This window comes from Myotis yumanensis, unplaced genomic scaffold (assembly GCF_028538775.1).
Source record: "Myotis yumanensis isolate MYYU_CA2020_CCGP unplaced genomic scaffold, mMyoYum1.0.hap1 SCAF_7, whole genome shotgun sequence".
Taxonomy (NCBI): domain Eukaryota; kingdom Metazoa; phylum Chordata; class Mammalia; order Chiroptera; family Vespertilionidae; genus Myotis; species Myotis yumanensis.
In genome coordinates this window covers 65,027,678-65,046,227 of record NW_027223758.1, presented here as the reverse complement: position 1 = coordinate 65,046,227, position 18,550 = coordinate 65,027,678, and the positions used below count along the sequence as shown (strand labels likewise).

The window sequence follows — 18,550 nt, the reverse complement described above, 5'->3', positions numbered from 1 at the left end:
GGAAAGTTTCTTATCCTCTCTGGGCCTCAGTTTTCCTTTCTACAAAATGGGCGTGATAACAGTTGTGCCTACCTGGATAGGGTTATTGAGAAAACTCAGTGATATATTAAATGGGGCTTCTAAGAACATAGTGTCAAAATAAGCAGAATCTATTAGTAGCTACCCAAGGACATAAACATCTGTGGGTTCCTCTTGCTAACGGTCTGTTTTCCAGGGAGCGGTATCTGAAGGGCTTCTGGTATGGCCTGATCCAACTTTGCCCTCCACTGGGCAGCTGTGGTGGACACTGTTGGCTGACATTGCATAATCTGCACACTGCAGGCCCCGGTGGTCCTGAGCCGAGACCACCATGATGTGAGTGGCACGGACAGTCCCTTTAGGGAGACCTCCAACATCTATGACGGCTCTGCCTTCTGTGCAGGTGAGGAGGATAAAACATCAAAAAGAATTTTTTTAATGTTGGATTTGATTTAAAAATCAATTGATTCATTTAGTTTGTCATAATGTTACAAAAAATGTGCTGGCATTTGAGAGGCGGGACAGACAGTGGGTGTTCTGGGACATGGGACCTCAGGTTTTTAAATTGGGCCAGTGCTAGGCAAATTGGGACTGTCGGATGCCCTAGACTTGGGTGTGCTTCTGGCCCCATCACTTGCTGGGTGATCTTCAGCAAGGTACTTAAAGTCTCAACCTTAATGTCCTCATCTGTAAAACGGAAATAATAGTAGTATCTACCTCAGAGGGCTGCTGTGAAAAATAAGCTGAATGACATCACATCAGGGACCCAGAGCCAGTGTTCAGGGAAGGTGAGCTGCTGATGAGTTCTGTTCCTTGGGTGGTTTGCTCATTCCCAGCTCCTGAGGCGGGGGGGGGGGGGGGGGGGGGGGGGGGGGGGGGGGGGGAGGGGGCGGGGGAGGGGCGGGGGAGGGGCGGGGTCCTTCTATTATGGATAGGATCCCAAGGGAAGGAGGTGGACTCTCAGGAACACTATTCTTTTTACAAGGAATTGGTCCATTTCATCAAAGTTATCAAATTTATGGTATGGAGTTGTATTCCTTTATCATCTTTTCAATGTCTGTGGGGTCAGTTGTGATCTCCTTTCTGTCATTCCTGATATTGGTCATTTGTGTCTTTCTTTTTTATTGGTCAGTTTGGCTAGAAATTTATCAATTTTATTGATATTCTCAAAGATGATTTTAGTTCATTTGATTTTCTTTCAATTGCTTCCCTGCTTCCAAATGAATGACTTCTGCTCTAACCTGTGGGTCGCGAACAATGAAAATACATCCTGCGTATCAGATATTTACATTACGATTCATAACAGTAGCAAAATTATAGTTATGAAGTAGCAACGAAAATAATGTTATGGTTGGGGGTCACCACAACATGAGGAACTGTATTAAAGGATCACGGCATTAGGAAGGTTGAGAACCACTGCTAGTGTAAGGACAACGCCTAACCAGCTGAGCCATTCCAGCCCGGCTTGCCTTGTATTGCAGCTATGTTGTTAGGTGCACATTCATTTAGGTTTATTATATCTTTTTTGAGAGTTGACCTCTTATCATTATATAATATCCCTTTTTATTTTTTATAATATGCCTGGTTCTGAAATTAATTATTTGATATTAATATCCTATATAATAAAAGGGTAATATGCAAATTGACTCTAAAGGCAGAACTACCAGGAACAACCGGTCACTATAATGTGCACTTGACAACCAGGGGGCAGACCGCTCAACACAGGAGCTTTCCCCTGGTGGTCAGTGCGCTCCCACAGGCGGAGTGCCGCTCAGCTAGAAGCCAGGCTCACGGCTGTGAGCACAGCAGCAGCGGTGGCAGGAGCCTCTCCCGCCTCCTCGGCAGCGCTAAGGATGTCCGACTGTGGCTTAGGCCTGATCCCCTGGGAGCGGGCCTAAGCTGGCAGGTGGACAACCCCCGAGGGCTGCCAGACTGTGAGAGGGTGCAGGCCAGGCTGAGGGGACCCGCCCCCCCAGTGCACGAATGTCGTGCACCAGGCCTCTAGTAGTTTATATTTGTATCCTGTGGTCATTGTAATAAACCACCACAAACTTAGTGGCTTAAAACAACACAAATATATTCTCCCACAGTTCTGAAGTCAGAAGCCTGAAGTCAGTTTCAATAGACCAAAGTCAAGGTGTTGGCCAGGCCATGACATCTTAGGAGGCTCTAGGGGAGAATGTTTCCTGGCCTTCTCCAGTGTCTAGAGCTGCATTTCTTGGATTTCTTAGCTCATGGCGCTTCCCAATCTTCACCGCCCAGCACCAAGAAAAAGCATGCTCAGGATTCTCCCTGGTCTTCTCTGTGAGCACCTGGTGAAGTTTTTGGAATAAGAGCCTGTCAAAAGGTTCAGGCTCCCGTATATCCATGTCCCATGGACCTCACAGTCCCAGGGCTCATGCTTGTCCTTTATCAGTTTAGATAGTTGTAAGGTGACCAGGTTGGGTTCAGTTTTTCTGTGCAAATGCCTATCTCTCTCCAGATTTCAAATTAGTTGCCCTGAGACATCAGTTCCCTGGTGGAGTCGAGAAAAGTCATTAATTTGTTATCCCCCCGCCCTATTCTTTTGTTTGTTTTAAGGGTGGGAGTGATGTTCTTTGGCTTTCTACATCTCTAAGCTAAAACCACTACCACCTCCCTGTTAATTCTGTTTTCTTTCTGCTTCTGGGCACTTTATCTGGCATTCAGTGCTAGTGAGCATAATTATAGGGAAGGGTACCAGTGGGAATTTGTCCATTTCTCCTGCCTTGGCTTAGCTTTGCAAACATAAATTGTTACTGTTTCTAGGGTCATCTGTGCCTAGTTCCCCATCTGTCCTCCAGGCCTGAATGGTATTGACTCAGCTAGCTAGTGGGGTCTGTAGATGCCCACTTGTATACTGGCCAGAGCCTGACCTGGACCCGGCCAACCTCCTTCAGGGAATAACGGGGGGTGGCTTTGTTTCCACAGACATGGCCGTGCAGAACTTCGTGGGCGATGCCTTTCGAGGAGCCACCTGGGTCGCTCTTCACAACGGTGGGGGCGTGGGCTGGTAAGAACGTTTTGGAGAACAGGTGGTGGGGGTGCAGGCTCCCTGGAAGGCACAGGGATTTCTTTGAGGGTCCTGGGCCTTGCCTCTCCCAAGCTCCCTCTGCTGAAGGCTTTACTGTGATGTTTTCCTCCCGTGAGCTGGATGTTGGAGGGACAGAACATTGGGGGTGAAGTGTGGGGGAGTGTCTGGCACAAACCACTCCTCCTTTGGGGTCTCACCTGCCACACAGCACAGGAAGGCTGTAAGAACCATGACTGCCCCTTTGATGCCAGTTTTCACTCTGCGTTCACAGATATTTATTTCCTCAGGAATTCTTACAGTGCCGTCTTTTCAATCCACCTCAGATTCCCAGGCAGACAGGCAGGGAGGCAGGAGGCCTGGGTTCCCTGCTCTCCCAGGTCCCTGGCTCAGGACTCTGCCCTGGCCAGCACTGTTTCCAGTCTTCACTGGTAGGAAATTGGGGTTTCTGGGAGGGTCTCCATCTAGCTGACAGTCACAGCTTCATTATGAAGATGTTCACTACAATTCTGCTACCAACATGTACAGGTTTTCTCACTCCACTCACCAGTCTTCTCCAACACCTACAATTCAACTCAATTCTGACACTATCTACCTGGAGAAAGCCTCAGATCCCATAGGTTAGGGGCTCAGTCCCACAAGACTGTTCCCACCTCACCTCAAATCGCAAGCCCAGGTTGTTGCCTACTTCTGACTGAACTGCTACCGATTGGAGGTTCCTACAACCCCCTCCTTGAGCTTATTAATTTGCTAGAGTGGCTCACAGAACTCAGGAAGCCCCTTTACTCACTAGATTACCGATTTATTACAAAGGAGATTTAAGGATACAAATCAACAGTCAGATGAAACCATACGTAGGATGAGGTCCCAACAAAGAAATTTCTGTCTTTATGGAGTTTGGGGCCCCACACAGTGGTGTGTGGCAGCATTCTGACACCCCCAACCTGAAGCTATCCGAACCCCATCCTTTTTGTTTTTTACGGAGGCTTCATTACATAGGCATGATTGATGAAATCACTAACCATTGGTGATCAATTCAACCTTCAGCTCCTCCACTTTCCCTGGAGGTCGGACTGTAAGTTCCAACCCTCTATTCCTGGTTGGTTCCCCTGGCAACCAACCCCTATCAGTAGGTGGGGTGGGGGGTGGGGGCAGGGACAAGTCACCTCATTAACATAAAGACATCTTTATTGTTCTCAACACTTAGGTATTCCAAAGGTTTCAGTTCTGTGCCAGAAATGGGATAAAGACCATAGATACAGGGTGTCCCAAAAAATGTATACACACTTTGACAGCTGATAGCTCAGTTTTGAAAATGAAATGTATTTTAACAAACACTGTGTATGTATTTCAAAGTGTATGTATACATTTTTTGGGACACCCTATATATTTCTTATTCTAAGTCATAATATCACATCTGCTGCTAAGAATAATGAAAAACTAACACTTATTGCACATGGTCCCCATGGCAAGCATTTTGTAGGCTCTTTGAATCCATTCTTTCACCTAATCTTAGAAGAAAAATACATTTTACAGATGAGGAAACGGAGGCACCAGAGGCTAAGCTGCACCTGCGCAGGGTCTGTCTCTGCGGGGTCACCTGGGGACGCTCCCAGACAAGAGCAGCAGGGGGTGCTGCAGCTCCAGAGAGGAGGACAGCTTCCTGGGCCTGGCCACCTCTGAACTGACCTCTGAGCCCGTTCTGGCCGGATCAAGCTTGGCCTTGCCCTCCAGAGCCAAGTCTTTCAGCATCGGAATGCTTCCCAGGGCATTCCGATGGGCTGGCTTGGCTGAAATTTCCAGCTGCAGCTCAGTCAGGTGGCTCTAGTTAGTGGAGAATGTAACCGGAATGCATGTCCTTTTTGATACAAAGGCTGGAGAAAACAGGGACGAGAAGAGTGCCTGGTAACGGATACCTGGCCGGTTGTCGCTGGATTTAATGAGAGGGTTCTCCAGGTGAAGAGCGACTTTGAAGGGGAGTAACTTGCCCAAGGCCACAGAGTTGGTGGGAGAGCTGGAATCTGGACCCATATCTGTTGCCCACCAATTCATCGTTGCCAATGGGACAACAGAGGGCAAGAAGGGACAGAGCAAAGCAGCTGAGAGTCAACAACACGAGGGCCTCTGAGCAGGGGACAGCAGGGCCAGAATTCAGGCAGGACACTGCTTGCTCTAACCCACTGCACTAGGGCTCTCAGGACAGCGAATGTAAATTCCCACGTTGCTCCCAACCCCTGGGTTTCCCCCAGTTCTGCATTCTGGCTGTTCTCGAGGGCTCTTTTGGGAACACCTCCAATTCATGTTGGAATTATTAGACTCACTCATACGTAAGTACATAATTTAATGCATCAGATACTCCTGCAAAGCTTGCTGCAAATATCGGCAGGAAAAAAATCTGTCCCATGACCATTCCTATTCCAAGAGGAAACCACATCCAACTCCAGCTTTGTTTTATGTTGTTGTTGTATGGAAATCCATGTTTCTAAGTTATAAACTTACCCGGCTATCACTGGATTTGCTTTTAGTTTTGTTTTTGCATTTTATGTTTCCTGATGAGCAGTGTAAGCTGTGTGTTGTTTTCTGCTTTCTCTGTTGCTTCTGTCTCCTCGGAGCCCCTCCTTCTGATTGTTCACTTAGTGTCTGTCCTTGTGGTGTCTGTCCAGCTGTCCTTGATATCTATTTTTTATTTTTAAATATATTTTTTATTGATTTCAGAGAGGAAGGGAGAGGGAGAGAGAGAGATAGAAACATCAATGATGAGAGAGAATCATTGATTGTCTGCCTCCTGCATGTCCTTACTGGGGATTGAGCCCACAAACCGGACATATACCCTGACCAGGAATCAAACCATGACCTCCTGGTTCATAGGTCGATGCCCAACCACTGAGCCACGCTGGCTGGACTGTCTGCTTGTTTAGAGAGGGCTAGTTGATTCTCCTGCCCTTGTAGGGAAGTTTCAATCAGTTCTGGGAGCTGGGTGATAGGGACAGGGCCTCACTATTGGGTGGTGAGACTTGTCCTGCATCTTTGTGTTTCATGTTCGCTCTCTCACCTTCTGATGTGCCTCTGTCCTTACACCCAGAACCAGTCCCGGGGCCCATGTCTTTGAGGAATAAATTGATGTATTTGATCAACCATCTTTATCCAGATACTGACATGTTTTCCTCTTAACGGGCAACTCAAACTTGAACGTGCACAGGATTCCCTGGGGAGCTTGTTAAAATGGAGATTCTGACTAGGCAGGTCTGGAGGGGCTGGGATTCAGCGTTTCTAACCAGCTCTGGTGATGCTGCTTCTGCTGCCCGCGGACCACTCTGAGTAGCCAGGGCATCAAGGGCTCCGGCCACCTGTGCACAGACACCTCCTTCGCCCCGCCTTTCCCCAGTGCAGCAGGGAGCATCTTTGTATGTACAATTTTGTTGCTTAATTAACATCATGGATTCTGAAGTCAATTTGATTGCACAAGTTAAGCTGTTGAGCTTTATTTCTCATTGACAAAATGGTCATAATAATAGCAACCGCTTTGTAGCTACTGGTGAAGATTAAATGAGTTAATAATAGCTAAGGCTTATATAGTGCATAACATGTGTAAGGTCTTTTAAGAAATGTGTGCTAGCCCTAGCTGGTTTGGCTCAGTGGATAGAGCATGGGCCTGCGGACTGAAGGGTCCCAGAGTTCAATTCCAGTCAAGGGCACATGCCCGGGTTGCAGGCTTAATTCCCAGTAGGGGGCATGCAGGAGGCAGCCAATCAATGGTTCTCTCTCATCATTGATGTTTCTATCTCTTTCTCCCTTCCATTCCTCTCTGAAATCAATAAAAATATATTTAAAAAAAAGAAATGTGTGCAAGCCCATCTAATTGCTACAACAGACCCATCGAAGACATAAATACTACCCAGCAGAGATAAATAACTTTGAGTTGGGTTGAGCTGGGTTGGCAGGAGGCCTAGCTCAAATGCTTGTGCCAACCCACCACCAATCTCTTGTAAAGGTGCCAGAGCAGGGTCTGACACATGGCATGCCTCCTATAAATGTTAACCTCTGTCACGAGATGCTAGTTGTAATCTCAGGTTCAAAAACGGTGGGCATTTTAAACTTAAATGGTAGCTGCCAACAAATTTCCTGATATAAAAATTCTTGTTTGCATAACCTCCTCAACACTAAATGTGATCACTCACTGGATGTTAACATGGGGTTTACCAGCCTGGTAGGCAAGAAGTAACAAATTCTTATTTTGAATTGGATTACTCCGAGGTTTTTGCTTTCGAGTTGTGTGCTTTTTCTTATTGATTTGCAGGCATTCTTCATCTATTTTAGATACAAGATGGATGTGTTGGGTTTGTGTCAATAGTCTTCGAACTTTGTTTAAAGCATCTGTGCTGGTTGGGTTCTCCAGGAGGCAGGGGCTGAGTTCGGGTTGGGAGTGTACAAAAGGGTTATTGGGGAAGCCCACCTGGGAAAGGACGAGTTAGGGAAGGTGAATATGAGGCAGAGTGATTGGTCAGGGAGCCCTCAGTTCCCATGCAGGCCTGACAGTCTTGCTGCTGGCAGGGAGCTATAGAGCCCAGGTAGTTGTTAAAGGAGCCGCTTCGGGCAGAAACGGGCAGGCCCCATGCCATGGTATTGCTCAGTCTCTGCCTCAAGCAGGACCTAAGGAGTTACTGTTGGGGTGTGAGAAGAAACCACCCTCCCCACAGCTGGGCTTTTTGGCATGGGTACCCGGGCAGATCCCCCCTCCTCACAGGGGCTTTTCTATTCCTGCTCTGTTTTTTTTAAATGTTGCTTTAAAACACCTATCCCTCTCTTGACTTCAAAACAAAACATTGTCCTAAATTTTATTTATTCGTCTTACAATTTTAAACATTTTGTTTTTCTTTATGTGTGATGTTAGGTTCTACTTTTATGTTTTTCTCAAAGGGCTAGTTGTCCCCAAATGCTGCACTGACAGCAATGCTGCCTTTAGCACCCCGTTTTCCTGGGCTCAGCGTGCTCAGGGCTCCTCCTTGGGCGAGGTTTGCAGAGGATACCTAGAGCTGAGCAACTTTGGTCTCTGACCGTCTGGGCTTATGGATCCAAAAATGAAAGACGTAGTTCTAATCTCAAAAAGACCTCTTTGGTTGAAGGGCACAGTGGAGTCCTCACTTAGTGACTTTTGCTGCCATCTGCTCTCTTCTCTGATAACCAGCATCAGCCAGCCCATACCTGGCCAGCCCCATGCCTGTGAACAGGCTCCCAGCTGCAAGACATGCACGGGGCTGGCATCACCACCAGGCTGAGGGCCAGGCAGGGGCAGCTTTTGTGCCCAGAGTGGGAGCACTGGTAGCTCCTGGGGCAGAGGGCTCCTCCTCTTCTTGGTGGGAACTGATTGAAATTATCAGTAGGGTCCCAGCTGGGCAGAGAAGCAGATAAGGCCTGACAGTCCTGAAGGATCTGAGACTAGAGAAACTAGAGGCACCTTCCGGGCGTGGGGAGGAGAAAGAGCAAACTCATTGGCACTGGGTACTGAAAGGCCATATGTTGTGGTCCCAGGTGTCCGTGTTTGGCAGAAGAGCCCTGGAAAGTACTGACATGATCCAGGGCATTTCCAGTGAGTAACTGGAGGGGACACGTGAAGTATAGGGATTCGAGCTGAGTGGGAACTTCGGCTGGGCCCAGCAGCCATTGATAATGACATCGAGGGTGAGGACAGAAGTCCAGGGGTGCCAGGAAGGAGAGGGTCCTCATGGCTGATGGAGAAAAACCACAGGGCAAATATGTGGACAGTAGAATAGCACTAACATACTCAAGTAGACTCCAATGACATCTATTAAGAAACAAATGAACATAAGAACATATCACACCTGTGAGAGAAGGTGGTCAGAAGAGAATTCAGAGAAATGTGTTAATTAGGAAACAAGAAATGCTAAAAATAAAGGAACTCAGCTTTCAAATCAAGTAATCAGGACCCCAAAATACACCTAAGCAGTGGTTCTCAACCTTCTGGCCCTTTAAATACAGTTCCTCATGTTGTGACCCAACCATAAAATTATTTTCGTTGCTACTTCATAACTGTATTGTTGCTACTGTTATGAATCGTAACGTAAATATCTGATATGCAGGATGGTCTTGGGCGACCCCTGTGAAAGGGTTGTTTACCACCAAAGGGGTCGAGACCCGCAGGTTGAGAACCGCTGACCTAAAGGAAGTAGAAAGAGATAAGAAAGACAAGGCGCATAAAGAGGAAATCAGGAAGGATGACAATTGAGTTGAGCGATGCAAGAGACCCCCGAGGAAGCACCCTGTACAGGAAGCACTCTGAGACGCACAGGAGAAGGGGGTCATGTCTCACGCTGGAGGTCAGGCTTCAAGCACGATGTGGCACACGAGTGGGTCCTGGAGGTGGGCTCAGGGCCCCTGGGGGAAAGCACAGAGGCAGGAGTGGACAGCACGGCACTGTGAGGCTCCTGCATCTGTAGGCTGTCAAGAAGGCACAGGCTTTGGCCCCAGGGGCTGACCACAACACATCCTCAAACAGGGCTTCCAGAACATCCCAAACTCCCATGCATTTCTGCCTGCTCTATTAGGGTCAGGACCCAGAGGTGACCTGGAAACTCTTTTGTCTCTTGCCAGGGGTGAGGTGATGAATGGTGGGTTTGGCCTCGTGCTAGATGGGACCCAGGAGGCTGAGCAGAGGGCCAAGATGATGCTCGGTTGGGACGTCTCCAATGGAGTAAGTCACCCCTGGTCTCTCCCCTGCCTTCTCTCTCCATCGGAGCTTTTGCCCCTTCCAACTACAGACCTGAGACTGAGTTCTGTCCCTTTTATCTGAGAAATGGCCATTCCTGGCCCTTCATGTCTCTCCTCTTCACCTACCACATCTCTTCTGGGCGGTTTCCAGAGGCTTCTTTGTATCTCCCGGCCTCTGGCCTTACCCTCCAGTCCAGCCTCTGTCCACACAGGGGGCCCCTGGCATCTGACCCTGCCTGCCCAGTGAGAGCACCCTCTCACTCCCTGCTGGTAGGAGAGGCCTTCTTTTAAAGCCTTATCTTTCCACCATCTCTGAGGCTGGTCAGAGAGTACAGGACCTTCACTAGAACAGTCTCTGGCTCTGCGGCTACTGATCAGCTTTGCTGTGATCCAGGATGGGTGGGTGGGTGGGTGGGTAGGTGTGTGTGTGTGTGTGTGTGTGTGTGTGTGTGTGTGTGTGTGTGTTGGGGGCTCCTTCCTCTCTTGGACCACATCACAGGCAGTCGGGAAGGGGGAACAGACGGGAAGTCAGGTGGGAGGAAAGGTATGTGCAGTCATGAGTGAAATAGGGAGCACAAGAGCCCAGAGAGTTTGACATTGGGTGGCCCAGAGCGCAAATGTGGGAGTGGGGGCGAAGGGGTGCTTGGAGGCCCAACTCCCTGGGAGCCCCCAGCAGAGGAGAGTCTTCATCCCGAAGGCAGTGGAGCAGTGAGAGGATGAGTGGGGGAGGTGTGGGAGGACCAGTGGGCGGGGCTTGGCAAGAACGGCTGCAGGGAGGCGAGGAGGGGGTGGGGTGGGGGGTGGTGCCATGACAGTCATCCAGGGTGCCCTGATGATGGAGATGGGAGAAGGAAGTGGATGGAGAGAGATTTTAAGGCTGATCCAAGGTAGGTGTCCATCTATGAGGCCAGAGAGGAGGGGTGCTGAGGATGACTCCTGGGTGCCTGGCCTGTGCCCCTACATGGAGTGGAGGGGGCGGGGTGGGGCGGGGGGAGACTGGGCACAAGGCTAGCTGATTTCAGATCAGAGAAGCAGGTAAGTAGTAATCAGACCAAGAGAGGAGGAGGTCTGAGCCTCGGGTCGGGTCGGGACAGACTGACCCCACAGACAGTACAGAGCGTCCACCAGGGGGTTTGAGCCCAGCCCCAGGGTATCCAGAATGCCTTGTTGGGAGCCTGGGCATGTTGGCACCAGCTACAGCATAGCCCTTTGCACCCATTGACAGGTGGCCCGCCGCTGTTGGTCCGGGAACCAGAAGGCCTATGAGATCATCTGCGAGACGATGCGGGAGAACAAGGGCTTGGTGGTGACACTGCCACACCAGGTGGCAGACGAGCATATGCTCCAGCAGGCCTTGCGGCCGTGAGCACCGAGAGCCTGCCATGGTCCCCTCATCCCCCTTGGCCCCTGTCCTCATCCTCACAGCCACACCACATCTTTCGCTGCACACCTCCCTCTCCTGGGTCAGCCAGTCCACACCCATGCCCTCATGGGGCCTCACAGCTCCCTAGAGAGTGGGCTGTTGCTGTCCCCATTCCACAGATGAGCCAGCTGAGGCCCACAGAAGTGGGGCCATTTCTCCAAGACCATGTCGCTCCCCTGAGAACCTGGGAGGGCAGTGAAAGTCTTGTTTGGGGCTATAGGAGCTTTGGAGGTAGGCGTGTCGTGAATACTGGCTGAGCTGGGCATCAACTCAGTCCCTTCTCAGCCTCCTGTCATTTCTTTTCCTACCAAGGGACGGGCTTTCCTATGGGCAGGTTTTTAACCAATCACTGTCTCTTGCCCACCTTCCAGCCATCCATGCAGCTCTCTTTCCATCTGCTAGCCCAGTGGTCGGCAAACTCATTAGTCAACAGAGCCAAATATCAACAGTACAAGGATTGAAATTTCTTTTGAGAGCCAAATTTTTTAAACTTAAACTATATAGGTAGGTACATTGTTATTAACTTAATTAGGGTACTCCTAAGGCTTAGGAAGAGCCACACTCAAGGGGCCAAAGAGCCGCATGTGGCTCGCGAGCTGCAGTTTGCCAACCACGGTGCCTGTTCATTTGTCTGTGCAGGTACTTTCTGTACCTCCATGCCCCAGCTTTGGGCACAAAGGAACATTCACCAGGAACTGGGCTTGAAGGGGTCCAGGGAGGAAGGTAGGAAAATAAAGGATTGCCTAGAGAGCTGTGCACCGTGGTCTGGGCGGGGTGGACGCAGGGTGGTGGGATGGGGGCCGGCAGAGCTCTGCCCTAAAGATTAGTGATACTTTGTTGGGGAAAAAAGGAGAGAGCAGGGGTACTACCCATGGCTGATCACTTATGACAGAAGTCTGCTCAGGAGGCCTGTTTGGGACCAGATGCCCTGTAGGAGCAGTGTGGGATCTGAGGCTGGCTTCACCTGCCCCTGCCAGACCCCAGAGCCCAGCCTCAATGAAGATGACCCAGGCAGAGGGGATCATGTGACCGTGCTTCTTCAGGCCTTCATTTTGAAGCAGGTGCTTTTTTTTTTGTTTAAAGGGGTGGTGGTTCTGCTTTATTCTTTTCCCAATTACAAAAAGAAGCAAAGTGGAGAGATGAGCTCCCTGCTCCTCGTCTTTCATCCTTCCTGCCCCACAGATTGGTAATCAGGACTTGTTCCCTTTCCTGTAAACATCCAGGGCAGCGGTTCTCAACCTGTGGGTCTCGATCCCTTTGGCGGTCGAACGACCCTTTCACAGGGGTCGCCTAAGACCATCCTGCATATCAGATATTTACATTACGAGTCATAAAAGTAGCCACATTACAGTTATGAAGTAGCAACGAAAATTTTATGGTTGGGTCACAACATGAGGAACTATATTTAAAGGGCCAGAAGGTTGAGAACCACTGATCCAGGGCCATGCAGGGAATCAGGGAGACACTGCCCCAGAGCAGGCCCCCTTGGTGGCACCGCGCTTGCTGGCTCTGCACTAGGAGACCCCTGTGACCTTGCTATGCTAAGCAGAGCAGCTTTGACCACAGACCTTATTCTCATTGGTTTCTGGCCTTAGCTTAGCCCCCTGTAGGGCCCATTACAGACTTAAAAATGGCTCATCCTAAACCAAAAATTAAGAGATTGGGGGATGGGTTTCCAAAGAGCCACAGAAAACTTTTCACCCCTCCCCTTCCATGTCTGCAGAGAGGGAGCCAGTCTGGCTGGATTCCGAGTTTTCAGTTTTACAGAATCCCAATATTGTCTAGGCAGCAATATACCCAGTAAAAATAGTTGATTTTCCAGTCTTTCTTGCAACTGGGAGTGAGTGACCTCTGGCCTCATTCTGGCCCATGAAATGAGGTAGAAGTATGCCGGGTAGCTTCTGGGAAAGCTGTTTTTTTTCTAATAGAAATGTAGAGATGCGGCTGGATTGCTTTTTGCCTTTGCCCCTTCCTCCTGCTAGAACCTCAGGTGTGATGCTGACGTACAGCAACCATTCTGTGACCATGACGTTCACAGAGGCATAGGCAGGGTACACGTGGGAAGGCACAGGAACCTGTGCTCTTGGCAGCACATGGGGCTGCTATTCCAGCATGGGCCTGTCCCTCTCCAGACTCCTTGGTCCTTGGCTGTTAAAGTCATCCCAGCAGGGCTTTGGTTCCACACAGCAAGCACAGCATCTAAACCAGCACAGCGTCTGTCAACAAGTCTCCTTGGCAAGCCCCCTGTCTCATACAGCTGCCTGAGCATTCCCTGTCCCTACGGAAACATGGAGAAGATATCTTCCATTTTGAGACCAGGCTCTTCTTTTCCCACCCAGCACCTTCTCTTATTAAGGACAGGCAGGGCTTGATGGCCAGCTTTGGGCCAAGTTCAAAGATGGCTTCTACTACATCAAAGGCCTCAGAACCCCTCTTGGCTCCATCCCAAGCCATGCCAGGAAGCAGGCTACTTCGCTGGGCACAAGCCCATCAGACTGCGGCCAGCTGCCAGCAGGGAGAAGGGACTACTGACGTCCAGAATTCGGCCACCCTGGAACTCAGTGGGGGTTTAGGACAACTGACCACAGCCTCAGTAACCATGGAGTGGGTAGAACAGCATGGATGTCCCATGTGTCCAGTTCAGTCTTATTTTTAAGAAAGTAGTGACAAGAAAAAAAACTCTGAGTCCTAAATTAAATTATAGATGGTATAGAGACAAGGGTAATTAACCAGCTAATAGCTGTGGGCCAACTAACAAAAGACTGCTTGTATCTCTGAATGTTGCTGGAGCTTTGAATCAACTTCCAGGTGGCTGTTTAAAAAGAAACAGCTGACCATCAGATGCCACTGCATCCTGCTTATGCAGGAACTTTCTAGACTGTTGCCCACAATCAAAAGTAGTAAATCTTTTTTCCTTATGAACTGTGCACCTCTCCTAGAACTGTCCCTGCTTCACCTTTTCCTGCCCACCCTCTTGTCTATAGCCAATGTAAATTTCTTTCAAAACAACTTCTGTAAAAGAGCCTGGGCAGCTACAGGGTAGTAGATATGTTCAATCCTCCCCATCTAGCCCTGCTGCTGGTGGTTTAAACTGCATACCCAGGACGTGGTAGTCCTTTTTCTGGCTAGCATATGGCTCAATAAACCCTTTCTTTCACAAAAGCTTTCAGCAGTGAAGGTTTTTCTTTAATAGCAGAAATGTGTAGTCCACTTAGAAATGTTTCTATCATGCCTTGGCCGGTTGCTCAGTGGTTGGAGCGTTGGCCTGGGAACCAAAGGGTTGCGGGTTTGATTCCTAGTCAAGGGTAGGAACCTGGGTTGCAGGTTTGATCCAGGTGTGTGCCCTAGGCAACCAATAGATGTTTCTCTCACATAGATGTTTTTCTCTCTCCCCTTCCCTCCCTGCCTTCCACTCTCTCTAAAGGACTCCATTTTGTCAACAAAAATATCCTCAGGTGTGGATTAACAAAAGCAAAAAAACCCACAAAAAAACAAAAACAAAATAGAAACAAGTTGGCCATAATGGATGTAGGCTTTAGTTGCCTTGAAAATTCTCTCCCTGGGCAGTCTCTGCTTCCTGTGAACCTGGAGCTCCTGAGAACCAGATGCTTTACTTGCTGGCCCGCCCTGGCCAGTTGAGGAGGTCTTGGCTGAGCGGTATGCTCTCTTACCCTTGGCCTTCCAGAATAGATGCCTATGCTGGGGGCTGGGGACTGGACTTGACTTGCAGTTGCATTTTGTTTGGCCTGCCCTTTAAAAAATATATGTATTTTTTACATTATCACCAATTTTTACAAATTGGGAGATTTCACTTAAAACTTTAGATTTTGCATTTACTTGAGCAAATGAATAGATCAGGCGACACTGTACCCTCACTGCCTCAGTGACAGCAATCAGCTGGGGGCCCCATGGGGCTGGCCTGTTTTTTCCAATTTGCTACAGTCCCTCCTATTTCCTACTGCACTCTAATAGCCAGGCCAAGTGCGCTTGCTGTTCTTGGGCATGAGCAGCTGATTTCTTACACACCTGCATGGTTTCTATTGGGACTTGAATCTATGTATTAGGTTCTCCAGAGAAACAGAACCAATAGGGGATATATCTATCGATGCATATATAATTATACAGATATGTATAGATATAAATGATAAATATAACACGGCAGTCCCCTCTGCAAGTTGGAAACCCAGGAAAGCCATCGATGTGATTCAGTCTGAGTCTGAAGGACTCAGAACCAGGGAAGCTGATTGTGTAAATCCTAGTTCCAGAGCAAGGAAGATGAGATGTCACAGCTTAATCAATGAGGCAAGAAAAAGGGGGCGAGCCGGGCCGGTGTGGCTCAGTGGGCTGAGCTTGGACCCATGAACCAGGGGGTCACGGTTCAATTCCCGGTGAGGGCACACGCCCGGGTGCCCGGCTTGGTCCCCAATGACTAACCCATTCCCCAGATGAAAGGGGATTGCTGTAAGTCAGGCTAGCCTCGTTCCCGCGAGCGCTCAAACCACAGCTCGGAGGCAGAGGACCAGCCCAGCTCCCCGGGGGCCCTGCGGGGCTGTCCCTGACGTCACGCGCCAGGGGGCCGCACGCCCCGCCCCGCGCGGCTCACGCGCACGCGCGCTCGGTCCTGCTCCGCGCCGGGCTTTGGCGCCGACTCTCCAAGGCAGCCGCACGGCGTCGCGCACGGCTGGGCGGGGCGGGTCGCGCTTCCTCCGAGCGGCGGCTGCGACGCCCCTGCAGGGTCCAAGATGGATCTCCCGGCGCTGCTCGCTGCCCCGACCCCGCGCGGGGCCCAACATGGCGGCGGCCCCGGCCGACTCCGCCGAGGCCCAGGCCCGCCCCCCAGCCCGGGCCCCGCGCGCCGCCGCCTGCTGCTGCTGCGGGGCCCCGAAGATGGCGGGTCGGAGCCGCGGCGAGGGGAGGCCGGGGCGGCGGCGGCGGCGGGTCCCGGGCCGAGCCCGCCGCCCCTCGAAGACGACGACGACGACGACTCCTTCGTGGTGCTTCTGGAAGTGCCGCGCGGCGCCGCGACCGAGGCCTCCGGGCGGCGGGAGGCTGAGCCCGGCGCCGACGCGAGTCCTGCCGGCCGGCCCCAGCCGGGCTCCAGCGGCGCCGCCCCCGGCCCTGGCGCGGCGGCCCTCGGGGACACCGTCGCCGTCGGCGGCCAGGACTTACTGGTGCGCCTGGACCGCGGCGTCCTCACCCTGGCCTCGCAGCCGTCGCCCCCCGACCCGCCTCCGCAGGGTCCGCCGCCCCCGGGCCCGCCCGCGCCGCCGCCGCCGGAGGAGGCCGCGAGCCCGGCCGAGGGCCGCCGCGGGGCCCTGGGTCCCGGCGCGCTCGGCTACCGCTGCCCCGAGCCGCAGTGCTCGCTCTCCTTCGCCAAGAAGCACCAGCTGAAGGTGCACCTGCTGACGCACGGCAGCAGCCAGGGCCGCCGGCCCTTCAAGTGCCCGCTGGACGGCTGCGGCTGGGCCTTCACCACCTCCTACAAGCTCAAGCGGCACCTGCAGTCGCACGACAAGCTGCGGCCCTTCGGCTGCCCGGTGGGCGGCTGCGGCAAGAAGTTCACCACCGTGTACAACCTCAAGGCGCACATGAAGGGCCACGAGCAGGAGAACTTGTTCAAGTGCGAGGTGTGCACGGAGCGCTTCCCCACGCAGGCCAAGCTCAGCTCTCACCAGCGCAGCCACTTCGAGCCCGAGCGGCCCTACAAGTGTGACTTTCCCGGTAACCCGGGGCCTGCGGGCGGCTGCGGGGGGTGGCGGGCGCCCGGGCCCCAGGGCCACCTCCAGTTGCTCCGAGTGGGTGTGGTGGCGGGACCGGGCAGGATGTGCACTCGGTGGGCCAAGTGCGAGGGGCGGGGACGGGAGCGCCCCGGTGCTGGGTGTGTGTGTCCTAGCTGTTCCCAGGGCACCTGACCCCCTGCCTGGCCGTCGGAATCAAGACCGCGAGCTCGCACAGGGGATCACAGTTGTCCTTCCCCAGGGTGGCGGCAGCAGGTGGCTCTGAAGGTGCTTCTGGTTAGTGAAAGAGAGAACGCGTCTTCCCGGAGTTTTGTTAGGAGACAGGTCTTTGTTTTCCTCCGTCTCCTCATTTAGAAACACTCACTCCGCAGATATTGGTGGGGCACACCAATTGGTGGAGCCGTCCAGATGTAAGGCCTTAAGATGGTGTAGCACAGATTCTGTGCCTTAAAAAAAAAAAAAAAATATATATATATATATATACATACACACACACACACACATATTATTGATTCTTTACAGAGAGGAAGGCAGAGGGATAGAGAGTTAGAAACATCGATGAGAGAGAAACATTGATCAGCTTCCTCCTGCACACCCCCTGATGGGGATGTGCCTGCAACCAAGGTACATGTCCTTGACCGGAATCGAACCTGGGACCCTTCAGTCCTCAGGCCGATGCTCTATCCACTGACGCTCTATCCACTGAGCCAAACCAGTTAGGGCGATTCTGTGCCTTTTATACTATTCTTTGGACTTCACAGTTTTGTCAAGTTCTTAAAATTATCCTCCTGTGACAGATGAAGTGACTGAGGCTGAGCAAGGTGGAAGAGAAATCCGGTGGTGGTTCTTTGTCCACAGTAATTGCCTGCAGCGGAGGGGAGATAAGGCTTCCATACCGTGAATTCTTTACTGGGGTTGGCGGTGTAGGTGCTCTGAGAAAGAAAGTGCCCCAGGGAAGAGAAAATTCCTTCCTAGGAAGGAGCTGGCCTGGGGAAGTAGGGTAGGAGGCATTGCTGGTGGGAAAAGCTGCAGAGCTGAGGCAGGGCCTGTGGGCTGTGGGGAGGGTGTGGGAGGGCCAAGCAGAGAGGGTGAAGGACCTTCCACCACCAGCTCTCGTTAAAACAGAAAGGCAAGCACGCCCCTAGTGTGAGTCCCATGGGTGTGTTGACGTGTATCACACATTCGATGCTCTCCTAATGTAAAATATAAAATATACTCAAGCCGGAACCGGTTTGGCTCGGCGGATAGAGCGTCAGCCTGTGGACTGAAAGGTCCCAGGTTCGATTCCGGTCAAGGGCATGTACCTGGGTTGCGGGCACATCCCCAGTAGGAGATGTGCAGGAGGCAGCTGATCAATGTTTCTCTCTCATCGATGTTTCTAACTCTCTCTCTCTCTCCCTTCCTCTCTGTAAAAAATCAATAAAATATATTAAAAAAAATATATATATATACTCAAGTATAGAGAGCTTGAAAGAGTGAAATGCAAAATGCCAGCAGGTTCTAGAGTTTCCCTTCCATGTGCTGTAGATGGTTTCATGTGGCCCTCTTCCTGGAGGACATGGCTTCAGGCCACTGATTGGAAACCTTTTTCTGTCA

At 51.2% G+C, this 18,550-nt stretch overlaps 2 protein-coding genes across 4 annotated transcripts in view; both read left to right on the top strand.

Moving 5' to 3' along the window:
• UROC1 (urocanate hydratase 1) overlaps positions 1-14,378 on the top strand; it is a 34,938-nt gene extending 20,560 nt beyond the window's left edge. The window contains 4 exon segments of the mRNA XM_070421579.1: positions 275-421; positions 2,968-3,049; positions 9,677-9,776; positions 11,019-14,378. Coding sequence (XP_070277680.1) covers positions 275-421; positions 2,968-3,049; positions 9,677-9,776; positions 11,019-11,159 — 470 coding nt within the window. The 3' untranslated portion in view covers positions 11,160-14,378.
• A 1,580-nt stretch (positions 14,379-15,958) lies between these two features.
• Positions 15,959-18,550, top strand: part of ZXDC (ZXD family zinc finger C) — a 28,380-nt gene continuing 25,788 nt past the window's right edge. For all 3 annotated transcript variants that reach the window (XM_070420735.1, XM_070420734.1, XM_070420736.1), the window contains exon 1: positions 15,959-16,937. In XM_070420735.1, the coding sequence (XP_070276836.1) occupies positions 15,959-16,937 (979 nt within the window). The remainder of the gene's footprint in view (positions 16,938-18,550) is intronic.